Here is a 15,085-nt window from a genome sequence, read left to right as displayed (position 1 = left end):
AATAACAGTGCCTATCGCTCATAGGGTTGTCTCGAGGATTGAACGGATCTGCATATCCGAATCTCCGGGGGATCTTTAAAGATTCCAAAACCCAGGACACGTGCAGACCAAGGAACTCACAACATGTCTGGGGTGACACAGGGCCATTCGGTACTTTTGAAGCTTCCCTAGACGATTCCAAAGTGCGACGAGTTTGGAAGCCACTGGGTCAAAGTGCTCCGCGCGCTGGTTTTGATCCTTTGGTGGACACTTCTGGAATTACTGCATCACCAGGAGGTCCCACGCACCCCGGGACCCCCCAACCCTACTTCGTTGCTAACCCTGTTCCCCAGGCTTAGCGAGACCCTGGTTTAGAAGCCCCGGCCGGTGCATGCTGGGACTTGTAGTCCCTTTGGTTTGCCGGCCCCGCCTCGCCCCGCCTTCCATTGGCTTTCTCAGACGCCCACCCCGAAGTTCCACCAATCACCGCAGCGCGGCTGGCCATTAAAGTCTGGAGCCGGCCGTTGCTCCGCAATCACTGCAGGGCGGACATCACGAGGTGGCTCGTCTGAGGCTGCGCGCCGCGAGGAGTTCCCACGGTCCTGCCGCCCGCCGCTGCCGCTGCCTCCGCGGTCCGTCTGCTGCAGGTAATTACAAGCCCCATCCGGGGACCCGGGCTAGGCCGCACGTCCCGGGCCAGGGTTGCTTCTCTGCTCACGTCCCGGGTCAGGGTTGCTTCTCTGCCGCGGCTCTGGGTCTCACGGCCGCGATTTTCAATTTCCCCGACCCTTTTTGAGTAATCCTTTTCTCACCCCGGGGAAGAGGATTTCGGGAAGCGGTGAATCCCAAGGGAAATGCGGCGACCTCTCAGCCCGCCCTCCCGGAGGGTGGTCGTGGGCTGATGGGGGCCCTCTGTTGCGCGAGCTCTGGCTGGAAGCCCAGGCTCTTCTTCCCAGGCGCAGGGAGAAGCGGGCGCGCGGAGAGAGTATTTTGCTCTGGTCCCACAGGCAGGGCGTGCCGGGCAGGGTCTGGGGCTTGGTTCCGACCTTCAGGATCTAGGAGCAGTTCAGCTTCTTGGTGCCTTTTTTTTTTTGTTTGTTTGTTTATTTTTTGAGAGAGAGATTGAGCGAGCGCGCACGAGCGGGGGAGGGGCCGTGAGAGAGGGAGACGCAGGATCCCCAGCAGGCTCCGGGCTCTGAGCTGTCAGCACCCAGCCGGAGGGCGGCTGGAACTCACCAACGGTGAGATCGTGACCTGAGCCGTAGTCGGACACTGAACCGACTGGGCCACCCAGGCGCCCCAGCTTCTTGGTGTTTTTAATGCGGAGGGTTGCATCCATTTCCACCCACTTAATTACCACAACAGAAATACCCAAACGTATAAAAACATCCTTTCCCAGAAGTTAGAGGTGCCCTAGTTCCCAGAGACTTGAGCTGGTGGGACTCACAGGATGATTCACTTCAAGCATGAAAGTGAAAGCTTGGTTTGGTCCCCTGCCCCTAACTATTAGAGGTGAGGTTGTACCGACATGGGTCATTCCAGGCCAAGAATTGTAGGATCTGGGAGTTGGAAAAAAGGAACTTTTACCACGTGCTTCGTTTTATAGATGCAAATAAATGCCTGGGGTTTGAGACTTGCACTGTGTACGTGGTGAGTGGCGTAGCTCAGCTCTTTTACTGTAGGGTTCCATTAGTTAGCAAACGTTTATTGAGCCTTACTAAGCTCTTTGAGCAGGGGGCATTTGTAAAGGGGAGAGGCAGCCTATAGAGAACCCGTCCGGTGTTAAAAGGGTTTGCCCTGGGGCAGCCCGTTGGCAAATCTAGCCCAAATCTAGATTTGTGGGAAGAGGTAGAACTTAGTTTGAGGGATGCACAAGAGCTAGTGTGATGGAGAAGAACGTTTCACCTGGAAAACAGTGGGTGAAGGCATAGAGAGAGCAAGGATTTTGGACTCGAATCTTGAAACCTGGTTGGAACAAGGGATTTCATGTGGGTGGTGGATTTCATGAGCTCTGTTTCATGAGAAGATAGCCGTATATCCTGCAAGGCGTCCTGTGCTGCTGTAAGAGGTTTAGATCTTGTCCTGGAAGCTTGGGAAGCTGAATTCAGTAGGTGTGTACGTTAGGTAGTCTGTAGTGTGGAAAAATATTGGAGAGAGGTCACAGCAGGGAGCACAGGCAGTAATTCCCAGGAGAATCGGTGAGGCTTTTTGAAAAACAGTTGCAGTTGGGAAGGAGAAGAGAAGAGGAAAAGTTCTGAACTGTTAAGGAGGTGAAATACACCATACCCAGTATTGTTCAGTAGAAGTATATTGAAGTGAATGCTGTTTCTTGAGTTTTCCAACCTATACACTATCTCGAGAAGAACCACCCAGCACTTCTTTTTTTAACTGCAGAAGTTGCTTTGTAGACGGTAATTCACATCCCAGTTAATGATGGGGGAGTTGTCACATGTATCAAAGATGTTGAAATCTGAAAGGTTAAGCCGATCATAACACTTAAATTTTCTTGTAATCCAGAAAATGCAAATTAAACCTATAATTAGATCACTTTATGTCCATCAGATTAGGAATTATAAAGTTCAGTGCAGTTAAGAAATGATAGGTATTTAAAAAAAAAAAAAAGAAATGATAGGTATTTGAGGGAAAGATTCACTACTGATAGAAGTGTATCTTAGAACAGTATAGCTACTAGCGAAATGAGTATATCTGAAGACCTAGTGGTTCCACTTCTAGAAAGTAGCCTAAAGAAATATACATGTGTATTCAAGGAGAGGAGTATTAAGATGTTTGTTGCAACTTTGTTTATAGTGATAATGTTTTGAAACTGCCTAAAAGTCCTTTAGAAGGGAATGTTTATAAAGTGCACATAATGTGTTTTTAAAGGTATAATAAAGTGAATGAAAAGAAATGCTGACTTACGATTGTGGTTATCTTGTGGTGTGGGGAGAATAGAACAGGATATGGAAACAAATTTCATCTGTTACATTTTATTAGTTTTATGGGGAAAGACTCTTCACAGATTTGCAAAATATTAACAGTTCATGGGCTTAATGATAAAACAGTTGTTTTACATTATATTTTGTACATTTCTGTAATTTAATGGTTACCCTTCAGTTTCTTTTTTTACAGTTTATTTATTTGAGAGAGAGAAAGAGAAAGAGAGAGAGCAAGCAAGGGAGGGGGAAGATAGAAAGAGAGAATCCCAAGCAGCCTCCCCACTGCCAGTGCAGAACGCATTGAGGGGCTTGAACTCATGAACCGAAAGATCATGACCTGAGCCGAAACTAAGAGTCAGACACTTAACTGAATGAACCAGCCAGGTGCCCCTACCCTTCAATTTCTTGAAGTATAAATTAACAAAATTTAAGTTAAGAATTAACATCTAACTGTAAAAGTCTTTCAGTCATTTTGGTAAAATTCTACAAACTAAACTGATATCAGGTTTCAAAAATAGTAATTTTGGTAAAAGGAATTCAAGTGTCAGATAGCCGTGAAAATAAAAATTTGGATAAACTTAACCATTGGGCAAATTTTACTTTGCTAAATTCCAAAATTATTCTAACCGTTAGGAGATTTTAAAAGTGTTTATCGACTGTCCATTTTGAAATGTGTTTCAATTGCTCAGACTTTTTGTAATGTTAAAAAATAATTTTTATAAAGGTAAAGTCGTCACTCTATAGATACAAGGGTGAACAAGTAGTAAAGATTACATTTAACTTACATTGAGGAAACAGTGCGGTGGTTACAACCAGTTCAAAGGCGACTCCATGCTATGGATATATTTGTAGATCAGAAATAATGAAATAAATATGCAAATGGCAGGCAAAACTGGCTTCTTTCTACAACCAGAAATCATCTGAACCTCAGCTTGATAGAATTCATTTGTATATCTTTAGATAAGAATTGTTTGGGGTGCCTGGGTGGCTCAGTCAGTTAAGGGGCTGACTTTGGCTCAGGTCGTGATCTCACGGCTCATGTGTTGGAGCCCTGCATCAGGCTCTGTACTAACAGCTCAGAGCCTGGATCCTGCTTCAGATTCTGTGCCTTCCTCTCTCTCTGCCCCTTTCCTGCTTGTGCGCTCTCTCTCTCTCTCTCTCTCTCTCTCTCTCTCTCTCTCAAAAATAAACATTAAAAAAAAAGAATTGTTTGCATTGCTGTTAATCCAGTTTACAGAGATGTGAAGAAAAAGCTCCATAGAGTCAGAATTAGGTAACCTTGAAGGACGTACTCTAATCTAGAATTCAGTTTGCCATGGACTCAGAAATTTTCCCTATAGGAAAAATATTGATTACCCTGAATAAGATACAGTTTTCAATTGAGATTTAAGATACGATCCAGTTGGATTTGTTTTAATGTCACTCTTCAGACAGGAAGTTTAAAGGTTTGAGAGCTGAATCTGCCCTAAATAATTTAGTTCTACTATTATTGTACAGATAGACAATTCCCTAGAGACGGAAGCTTCTCCTGTGAGTTAGTAGCTGTGTGTCCTATGTTAGAACTTGGCACTACACGCTTGTTAAAAACAGCAAGACAGGTTTTATTCCAGCAGTTTTATTAGGGACAGGTGGCTTGAGTGTAGATCTGAGCTCAACTCAGAATACAGCAAGGATAGCTAGGATTTATAGGTGGACGGGGTCAGTGGATGGAAAATTACTAAGTGGAACTTGATTAGATATCAAAGGGGGGCTTTGATTCTTGCTAAACTGAGCTCACCAGGCCAAGACCTAGTGAGAAGGGGGCTCAGAGGGACTTGACTCCAGTTCGGTCAAGGATGGGTCCTTATCCTCTCTCCCTGTGTCTTGCATACTGTCAGTCAGGTCCACTAATGTTGATCTTATTGTAAGCCCCTGGAGAGTAGAGAGCAGGATCAAAGACCTTCAGGATCGGAAGGTTCTTTTCAGATGTCCTTGACTAGCTAGCTGCTTTGCTTGGCTTTGATGGTTCCCTGTTTCTAAAGAGTCAGTAGCAAATTGGGGACTGGCATTGAGGTCACACCCAGTGGTGGTTAAGGTGTGGGCTTTGGTGTCAGACGTTGGTTTGAACTTGACTGTGCTACTTAGGGTAGTCCTGTGATTGGGGCCTCATTACTTGTATTGCTGGTGACAGTTTATCTAGAATGGGCACGCTGTCCCACACCTAGCAAATGAATGGAACCTTACTTGCTAGTATACTTCAAGTCAAGTGGAGTCCTTTGATGGAATTACTGACCTGTGTAACCCTGTAGCCTGAGAGAGACACAGGGCTAGTGGGAACAGCAGAGGACTTGTCATTGGAGGCGGGTAAAATTCATTCGTAAAGGTTTGACCGATGGTCTTGACTTTGTGTGGTTCAGGTTCTCCTTTGGTAGGTTCTTTTAAGAGAAGAGCTCCTTGTACAGATGGCCCACAAGTGCCTTAAAATAGTAAGGTGGTGAGGAGCACCGCGGACGACCTGCTGGTGGAGGGGTTGGGCCCTGGGTAGGGGGTGCGGTACACCCACCTGTGGTTACCCGGTTTTGCAGACATCCACATAAACAGCTCTTTTTTTGTGACGAGCAAGGTGACACAGCGACAAAAGCAGTCTCTGGACCAGATCTGTGTGTCAGCCCCAGGCTTGCTGCTTACCAGCGCATTTGTCTGCCTGTCCGGCCTCGCTTTTCTCAGCTCTGAATAGAGCGATGAGACTGGCTCACAGGCTTTCGCGAGGACTGGGTGGAGTGAACGTGGCGCGGCTCATTGCAGAAACCCGCAAGCATCCCACTCTGCCGCCCTGTGCAGCATATGAACACGCACGCGTCTCTGTAGGGGAGACCTTCTCTCCTCTGGTAGGGGTAACACGCGTCTGTGTCATTTTCTCCCCACAGATGGTTAGCAGACTAAACACATCCCCACTACAGTCCCCTTGGAGATCTTTCCACTGTTTTAAAACAGGTTAAAACAGTGCCCCATCGCAAGCGTGTGCCGTGGCTGATTTAACTCGACAGCCCTCTGTGGAGGACACATTTTGCCATTAGAATGGGTGGGCTTCCTCACTTCCTTAAAGTCTTTCCCTTTTGACGAGATCGGGTGCGTTTAGGGTGGTGTGGCCGTAGACAAGTCTTTCCCTTTTGAAAAATAATGCCTCCCACTTCTACTGGACTCTGCCTCCTGCCTTATATTTGCTCCTGATGGTCATCTCCCCTGACAACGTGTGGATTTCAGTCGTGTGTCTTCCCGCTAGAATGTCAGCTCAGTGAAGGGTTCTGTCATTTAGTTCACTGTTCTGTGCTGTGTTTGTTGGATGGATGGGTGGGTCGGACTGTAAAAATAGCCATCATGGGGGTGCCTGGCAGCTCAGTCACTTAAGTGTCTGACTCTTGGTATCGGCTCAGGTCATCATCTCACAGTTCATGAGTTCAAGCCCTGCATTGGGCCCTGTGCTGGCAGTATGGAGCCTGCTCGGGATTCTCTCTCTCTCTTTCTCTCTCTCTCTGCCCCTCCCCAACTCACTTTCTATCTCTTTCTCAAAATAAATAAATAAACTAAAAGAATATAGCCATCCTGAAGAGGTAGTTCAGCAGGGATCATTTACTTTGCCTTCGTGAACTTTTCTTTTTGACAGAACAAGAATCACAGGCATGCCACGAGATTATTTGTGACTTTTGCCTGATGCTTGGACTTTGTCAAGAGTATTGCTGATCAGGAAATGGCCGGGTGAGGCTGACTGCTTTGAGACGCGTTCTTGCTGAGGACAGTGGAAAGCTTATGTTACTCATCTTCATTCTAGACCCCAATATGTTTCCCCAAATGGTATTAACACACGTGTTTTTTTAAGTGACACTTTCCATCAGTGTCATACTGTGAGGCCTTTAACTTGCCATTCTGTTCAAGGAACCGTCCTGCGTGTTTATAAGAAACAGCAACAACAAAAAATCGCAGACAGGAACCATTGCCAAATGTTAGCTATGAAAATGTCACTTGCATATTAATAAAGCAGTTTTCCCCACTGAGGGGTAGCATGCTAGTGTATTAGTAAAAGAATGACAGATGAATTTGAATTTGTAAAAATAACCTGGCGGTGGTTTTTCGGTGCCTGCTGTATTGTTTGCCAATATAGGCAGTTAAGCTGGTGGTGTCCCTTCTGGGGTTCACAGTCAGGCCAACTTCTTGATTCTGGTTTTTTTTTTTTTTTTTTTTTTAATGTATTTTGAGAGAGAGAAAGGGAGGGGCCGAGAGGGAGCAAGAGAGAGAACCCCAAGCAGGCTCCATGCTGCCCTCGTAGTGCCCGACACAGGGGCTCCATCTCACAAACCGTGAGATCATGGCCTGAGCCAAGATCAAGAGTCGGATGCTTAACCTACTGAGCCACCCAGGCGTCCCTTTACATATTCTTTTTGTCCCTAAACGTGAAGGGAAAAAGTCACATGGCAGGGCCTCCAGAGGAATGAGCCTCCTTGTGATTAAGTCACGTGAACCAAACTTGGAAGAGACTGGTGTGCACACCAGAGAGCCCGCTTAATGACTGCCCATGGAAGATGATAAGAACTGGCCGCTGTGCCTGTCACGTCCTGTGGGCTGGCTGGGAGTATATTCTCGCTCCCTGGGGCGGGTCAGAGAGACCGGATCCTGGTTTTATTGGAACATCACCACGCCCACTGGTTTATGTATGGTTTCTGGCTGTGCGCACAGGACAGCGACAGAGCCGGACAGTTTTGAGGGAGATGGTGCGATCTGCAAGGCAAAATAGTTCTGTCCAGCTTTTTAGAGAAGAAAGGTGCCAGCTGCTGGCCCGGGGGAAGGCTTCCCAAGGAGGCTTAACTGCAGTAAGGAGGCCGCCTGGCAAGCTTGGGTTCAAAGAGCTCCTGGGGGGGTCATCTCCGTCGTCAACGTCACCTCTGCCGTTACCTCCCAGCCCCATGGCGAGCCCCCATCAGGTCCAGAGGACTTGGGAGAGTGTCCTCATGTGCACATTAATACATTAATAGGCCAGCTGGTTTGGGTACCAGGATGGCTGCCTGGGCAGTCTACTGCCCTCATCTGTTCTCTGACTTCATCTGTCATATACCATACTAAAAAACAGACCAACTATGGCATCTGGGTGGCTCGGTCAGTTGAACATCCGACTCTTGATTTCAGCTCAGGTCATGATCCCAGGGTCGTGGGATTGAGCCCTACATTAGGCTCTACAGTGAGCATGGAACCTGCTTGAGATTCTCTCTCCCTCCCTCTCCCTCTCTCTCTCTCTCTCCCTCCCCCCGCCGTCCCCCTCCTCTGCTCCTGCCCTCTCTCACTCTAAAACAAGCACAAACAAAAAGCATGGCCATTTCTGAATAAGCTTAAACACAAATCTGGGGCACCTTATCGTGGTTCCCCGTTCATCTGTGGAAGACCTTGCGTGGTGCTAAAGAAATGTGGATCTAGCACCAACTCAGGTTGCACGTTAAGAATTGAGTTCCTGGAGGGGCTATCACCCTGGAGGGGGTGGCAGGGAAAGAGTAGCCTCAGGTCATGAGGCTTTGGGCCAGAGGTGAACTAGAGCCCGCCAAAGTTAATGAAGAACGCTGTTGCATCAAAAGATAGTCCTAGACATCACCTGTAGCTCGTTAGAAATGCAGAGACTCAGGTCCAGCCCAGGCCTCCTGAGTCAGAATTTGCATCCTAACAAGATGTCCAGAGGATGTGGGTCACGGTCAGGTTGGAGAAGCACTGGACTAAGACACTGTTAGGTTTTTAAACTTTTATTGGATTCAGGGCTTCCTGTTTCCTCGCTTTTGGGGGGAAAATCCACTACTCAATCCATTTTTGAATTTTAGCAGTGTTAGGTACAGAATGCTAAGGATTGTTTCTTAGGCTTTTAGGTGGTTCATCCCTTAGCTGGCAGCATGCTCGCCAAGGATAGAGGCTTTGTCCTGTCCTGCTGCGTTCAGAGCATCCAGCATGTTTTTTGCCAGAGTGGGTGTCCAGGAGACTCTGGCCAACTGGGTGAATGAATGAATAAGTGAATGGGTGAGTGAGCCCTATTTGACAAATGGCATAAGTCAGAGGTCAGCTTTGCAGACTGTTCTGCCGAATCCCTACATCTCAGAGACTGGTTTTCCTCTTCTCTCAGTGTGACAGGCCTGGTATCTGTCACAGGAAGGCTGTTATTTTAGAATAACATTCAGACACAGGGCAGTGTCTGATCTGAGTAAGGCAAAGTGGCCGGGACTCGGCCTGGGTACTGCCTCTTATGCGTTAAAACTTTAAAGTTTTGGCCGTGCAGTATAAAATTGGGCATGTACTTCATTAAGAATAAAGTCTCAGGGCACCTGGGTGGCTCAGTTGGTTAAGTGTCCGACTTCAGCTCAGGTCATGATCTCACAGTTCGTGAGTTCGAGCCCCGCATTGGGCTCTGTGCTGGCAGCTCAGAGCCTGGAGCCTGCTTCAGATTCTGTGTCTCCCCTTCTCTCTGCTCCTCTCATGCTCATGCTCTATCTCTGTCTCTCAATAATAAATAAATGTTAAAAAATTAAAAAAAAAAAAAAAGAATAAAGTCTCAATGTAGAACTGTGTGGCAGAAAGCCTGAACTAGGAATTCAGAAGGCATGGGTTCTGGTCTCTGGCCAGAGCTGGCTGACTGGATATTGGACAAGTCACTTCTCTTGCTTTAATCTCCCCTTCCTATAACAAGGAATAAAATATGTGCTCTGCCTGCCTTACTGAATTCGTGTATGGTTGTAAATATTGTACAAAGGCATTGAGCTGAGCTGCCAATGTTTGACTATAGCTCATCCAGGTAACTCACTCAAACTTATAAATTGCCCCTCAGTGTTTGAATTTTTACGAACTTTATTGCATAATAATATCTGTTAATTGTAGTAAAAAGAGAGCTAGGAGGAAATCATCCTGAATTCTACCTGCCGCCAATCACTATCTACTGTTAAATTTCTATGTCTGCCCTCCACATTTTTCTACGCACACATTACATATGTATTCTTTCCTTGCAAACATTTCATACAGTGTGGTAGACATTCTTCTAATACAGTGAGTTTTGTTGTTGGTGGTGGTGAGTTTTATCTGCTGTATTCCAAGTTGTGATAAAAACTTTTTAAGTTTTTTTAATGTTTGTTTATTTTTGAGAGAGAGAGAGAGAGACAGAGAGAGAGACAGAGCGAGAGCAGGGGAAGAGCAGAGAGAGAGGGAGACACAGAATCCGAAGCAGGCTCCAGGCTCTGAGCTGTCAGCACAGAGCCCGACACGGGGCTCGAACTCATGAACCGCGAGATCATGACCTGAGCTGAAGTCAAACGCCTAACCGACTGAGCCACCCAGGTGCCCATGACAAAAACTTTTTAAAGAGTTTTCACAGTATTCTTTGGTTTATACCCATAACTTCAACCTGTAGTGAGGGAGATAGGAGTAGACCTTTTTCCCCTTAGGGAAAGGGGCCACAGAGCTAAAGATAAAATTCTGCTCAGTCCTCATTTTTGTCCTTAGCCTGTTCTATCTGATGACTAACTGGTCTTCTCTTTTTGACCCATTTGCTGTGATATTTCCTCAGGGGCCAACAATATTCTGTTTTTGTCATTCCTTTTTTGCTTGACTCTCTGCTTTTTTCTCCCCAGGTTCCTGCCGTTGAACTCTGAGGCACAGAATGATTTGGGAAGGAGCTGTGTTGCTCAGCGTGGTCCTGGGAATCGGTGCTGTTCCCATGGATGATCCCGAGGACGGGGGCAAGCACTGGGTGGTGATTGTCGCAGGTTCAAATGGCTGGTATAATTATAGGCACCAGGTAAGACCATGACTAATGCTTTTCTTTATGACCCTGGTATTCTGTAAACAATCCTGCACATTGTCAATAGAACAGACTTTTTAAAAAGTCATTCATACTCCCCAAGGCTGGCTAAAGGATGTGTGTTGGCAAGGATGTGGAGAAATGGGGGGCTCATAAAATGGTGCAGCCATTTTGGAACACTGGCAGTTCCCCAAAAGGTGAGACGTTGAGTCACCACGTGACACAGCAGTTCCATTCCTAGGTATGCATCCAGAGAAATGAACACATGTGTCCACACAGAAGCTTGTACATGAATGTTCATGGCAGTATTGTTCATGCTGGTGAAAAAGTGGGAACAGTCCAAATGTCCATCAACTGACGAGTGGATAAACAAATGTGGTACGTCCATACAAGGGGTATTATTTGGCCACAGAAAGGAATGAAGTACTGAAGCAGGCTTCAGCGTGGATGAACCGTAAAAACATGCTGAGTGAAAGAAGCCAGTCACAAAGGACCGCATAGGATCCCACTGATATGAAAGGCCAGCATAGGGAAATCTGTAGAGATGGAAAGTTGATCGGTGGTTGCCAGGGTCTGGGTGGAGGGGGGAATGGGGAGTGACTCTGGGGTAATAAGAATGTTCTGGAATTAGAGAGGGTGATGGTTACACAACTTTATGAATATCCTGGATACCACTGGGTTGTATATTTTGTTTTATTTTTTTTAATGTTTATTTTTGAGAGGGAGAGATAGAACATGATCAGGGGAGGGGCAGAGAGAGAGGGAGACACAGAATCCGAAGCAGGCTCCAGGCTCTGAACTGTGAGCACAGAGCCCAACCGCGGGGCTTGAACCGGTGAACCAGGAGATCATGACCTGAGCCCAAGTCAGATGCTTAACCGACTGTGGCTCACCACGGGTTATATATTTTATAAAGCTGACTTTTATGTGACTTTTTTAGTTCGGTAGAGTTGTTGCTTAAACCATCAGTTAATCTGTCAATTCTCAGAAACAGGATGCAGGGTGTGCTGGCTTCTCGTCTAAGAGAGCTTCCACAAGTGAACTCATCTCACCCCGTCGTCGTGGAGCAATGCACAGTAGGCCCAGTTCTTGTTTCCTCTTTGTGAACGAGAGGACTGAGGCAAAGAAAGTCAGTCCTCCACCCAGTGAGGCACTGATGGCAGGTGGTTGAGCCTGGATCAAACCTGGGCTGACTAGCTCTGAATAGCGCTGTCTAGTAGGAGGGCCACGTGCGTTGTGGTAAAATTTCTAGTAGCCACATTTTTTTTTTAACGTTTATTTTTGAGAGAGAGAGACCATGTGCATGCTGGAGGGGTAGAGAGACAGGGGGACAGAGGCTCGGACATGGGCCCTACACAGACAGCAGAGAGCCGATGTGGGGCTTGAACTCACGAACCGTGAGATCATGACCTGAGCCGAAGTCAGATGCTTAACCGACTGAGCCACCCGAGTGCCCCAACCACATTTTTGAGAAATAAAAAGAAACAGATGAAAGTAACTTTGCTACATCTTATTTATCCCAGTATATGCAAACTATCATTTCACTGTAATCAATATAAAAAGTTAATGATGAGATATTTTACCTTTTTTTTTTTTTTTTACGCTATATCATCAGAATCTGGTATGCATTTACATTGACGATCTATGCAGTTTGGACGGGCCGTACTTGAAGTGTTCGGTTGCCCCGGGAGTTGCTGTACAGGACAGCGCAGGCCTGGAGTCTGTGCACCCACGGCCTGGGCAGCGCTGCTTGCGCGTTACCCTCCGGGGCTGTCTGTTTTCGTTATCTGTTAGGCAGGGCGCTGGTTTAGAAGACCTCCCTACCAGCTCCGGAACGTGGTGATCATTGAATGACCTGTTTCGTGAATGTTTTTGTGTGTTTGCCGAACAAGAACTTTGGCTTGACTGAAACGTTGTTGTCATGGCAAGATGATCCCTTGTAACATCTTAGTACTTAACCACAGACCTGACCCATTTACGGAGGAGCAACCTGAGTACATGGCTGATCCGTCTCTCAATTTTCTCCTCCCTCTCCCAGGCAGGAGAAAGATAAGGTGTTAAATACAGGTCACCGATGGTGAACAGGCTGATTCATCAGTCAGTCTTTTTTTTTTTTTTTTTTTTTAGTTTATTTATTTTGAGAGAGAGAGAGAGAGAGCGCACACACATGTGGGGAAGGGACAGAGAGAGAGAGAGGGAGAGAGAATCCCAGGCTCGAACTCATGCACCTTGAGATCATGACCAGAGCCGAAGTCAGACACTTAACTGACTGAGCCACCCAGGCGCCCCTTAAATGTTACTTATTTAATTTTGAGAGAGAGAAAGAGAGAGACAGAGGGAGAGGGAAATCAGAGGGAATCCCAAGCAGGCTGCATGCTATGGAGCCTGATGAGGGCCTTAAACTCCTGAACCATGAGATCATAACCTGAATCAAAATCAAGAGTCAGATGTTTGAAACCGACGGAGCCACCCAAGCACCCCTTGCCATGCTGGTTTTTGTACAACCCACTTAGAAAGAATATTATTGGTTAAACATTATTAAGTATAGGGATCCAATGACCCTTTCCTCTGAGAAAACCCTTTCTGTTTTTTCTTGTGGTTGTTGAAGGGTGCTAGTTTCCCCTGGTAAAATAATATCAAAACAGAATGAAGGGAAGCACTCGCTTCCCAAAAGAAAGAGTGAAAAACACTCATCCTTCAGTAAAGAGGACAGAGGCCGAGCGGAGGAAACGCGAGCACTGAGTCATCGCTGAACTCAGCACTTAGCACTACTGGCCTGGTTCTGTCCTCAGCCGCTGCCAACATTGGCCTTCTTGGCTTTGGAGACTAATCATTAAAAGAGCATTTGAAAGAACTCTCCTCCTAGAACCTACACAGATTTTTCAACCTATGTTTGGATGGAGGTTTACCTTCTTGGATTGACACAGCGCTTGTTCCCACAAATTCCTTTTGTTGCGGAAGGACGGGGACACCAGGCCCAATTTAAATCACTGCTGAGTGCTTTGCTGTGTGCGTGGTGATGGTTATTTAAATCATGTTTTGTCTTGACAAACTGGGTTTCTCTGGTTTCCATTTTGGGGTGGGATTACTGGATGGCCTCGAGGGGGTTGGTCTGAGGCAAGGTGGGTGGAAGGTCTGCATCTGGTGCCCTCAGCCGGTTGCGGGGGAGAGGGGGGAGGTAAGGCCTCGCCAGGGCAAGTGCCTGCAGTGTCCGGGCGGAGGAGAGAGGGAGAGGTCCGGAAGTGCAAACAGCACTCGGGGACAGGCTTGTCAAGGGGAATGGAATGGGCCACTACAGGAGGAACTGGGGTTGGAGGAGGGTTTCTTTCAGGACAGGTCTGAGCATGTGGAGGAGGAAGACCTCAGGTGGAACCGTGGGGGCGGCTGTTGAAATAGATTGCTGGTGAAGTTCACGGCCCCCTGGGGACTTTGGGGGTGACAGGAATTGAGGAGAGGCACATGTGACCAGGTGTCACTCAAAGGATGGGGGTTGGGAGGGTTTGAGGCCGTTGCTGGCAATGGGGCTCCAAGGTTTGCCATGTGTTGGCAGACACCCCCCCCCACTCCGCTGGTCTGGTCTGGAGTTGGGTGGCGGCGGAGAGAAAGGGGGCCGCCACCTCCTCCTGGAAGCTTTAAGAGCATCTGTCCCAGGAGCTGGGAGGCAGATAGGCGGGTTTCAGTTGAGGCAGAGAGGGAGAAGGAGAAGCCTAGAACTGACTCTTCTTGTTGGAACTGGGAGAAAGACGTGTGATAGAGGGCCAAGCGACAGAGTCATCACGTTTCTAAAAGACCACCTTTAGGGGCACCTGGGTAGCTCAGTTGGTTAAGCATCGACTTCGGCTCAGATCATGATTTTGCGGTTTGTGAGTTCGAGCCCCACATCGGGCTCGGTGCTGACAGCTCAGAGATTGGAGCCTGCTTCAGATTCTGTGTCTCCTCTCTCTGCCCTTCCCCTGCTCATGCTCTGGCTCTCAAAAATAAATAAACATTAAAAAGTTAAAAAAAAAAAAAGACCAGTTTTCATTTTATAGATTTTAAAAAATGTTTTTATTACTTTTGAGAGAGAGAGGCTCCACACTGTCAGCACAGAGCCCGACACAGGGCTCAAACCCACGAGCCATAAGATCATGACCTGAGCCGAAATCAGTTGGATGCTTAACTGACTGAGCCATGCAGGAGCACTTGATTTTCTAGATTTAAAAAAAAAATGGGTGTAATCACCACTTTTTAAAACAGCTCTATTGAGGCATACCTTTACATGTCCTACATTTCATCTGTTATAATTATATACTTTCTGTGAGTTTCAGCAAATTTATACAGCTCTGCAAGCATGGCCACAGTCCATTTTTAGGACACTTTCATTATTCTAGAAAGT

The 15,085-nt window shown here is 46.9% G+C and overlaps 1 protein-coding gene across 2 annotated transcripts in view; it reads left to right on the top strand.

Moving 5' to 3' along the window:
- The first annotated feature begins 504 nt into the window (after positions 1 to 504).
- LGMN (legumain) overlaps positions 505 to 15,085 on the top strand; it is a 37,553-nt gene continuing 22,972 nt past the window's right edge. For both annotated transcript variants that reach the window (XM_042990416.1, XM_015543385.2), the window contains exons 1-2: positions 505 to 626; positions 10,541 to 10,707. In XM_042990416.1, coding sequence (XP_042846350.1) covers positions 10,570 to 10,707 — 138 coding nt within the window. In that variant the 5' untranslated portion in view covers positions 505 to 626; positions 10,541 to 10,569. The remainder of the gene's footprint in view (positions 627 to 10,540; positions 10,708 to 15,085) is intronic.

This window comes from Panthera tigris, chromosome B3 (assembly GCF_018350195.1).
Source record: "Panthera tigris isolate Pti1 chromosome B3, P.tigris_Pti1_mat1.1, whole genome shotgun sequence".
NCBI lineage: Eukaryota > Metazoa > Chordata > Mammalia > Carnivora > Felidae > Panthera > Panthera tigris.
The sequence above is the reverse complement of the archived record's forward strand: the minus strand, read 5'-3'. Positions and strand labels throughout refer to the sequence as shown.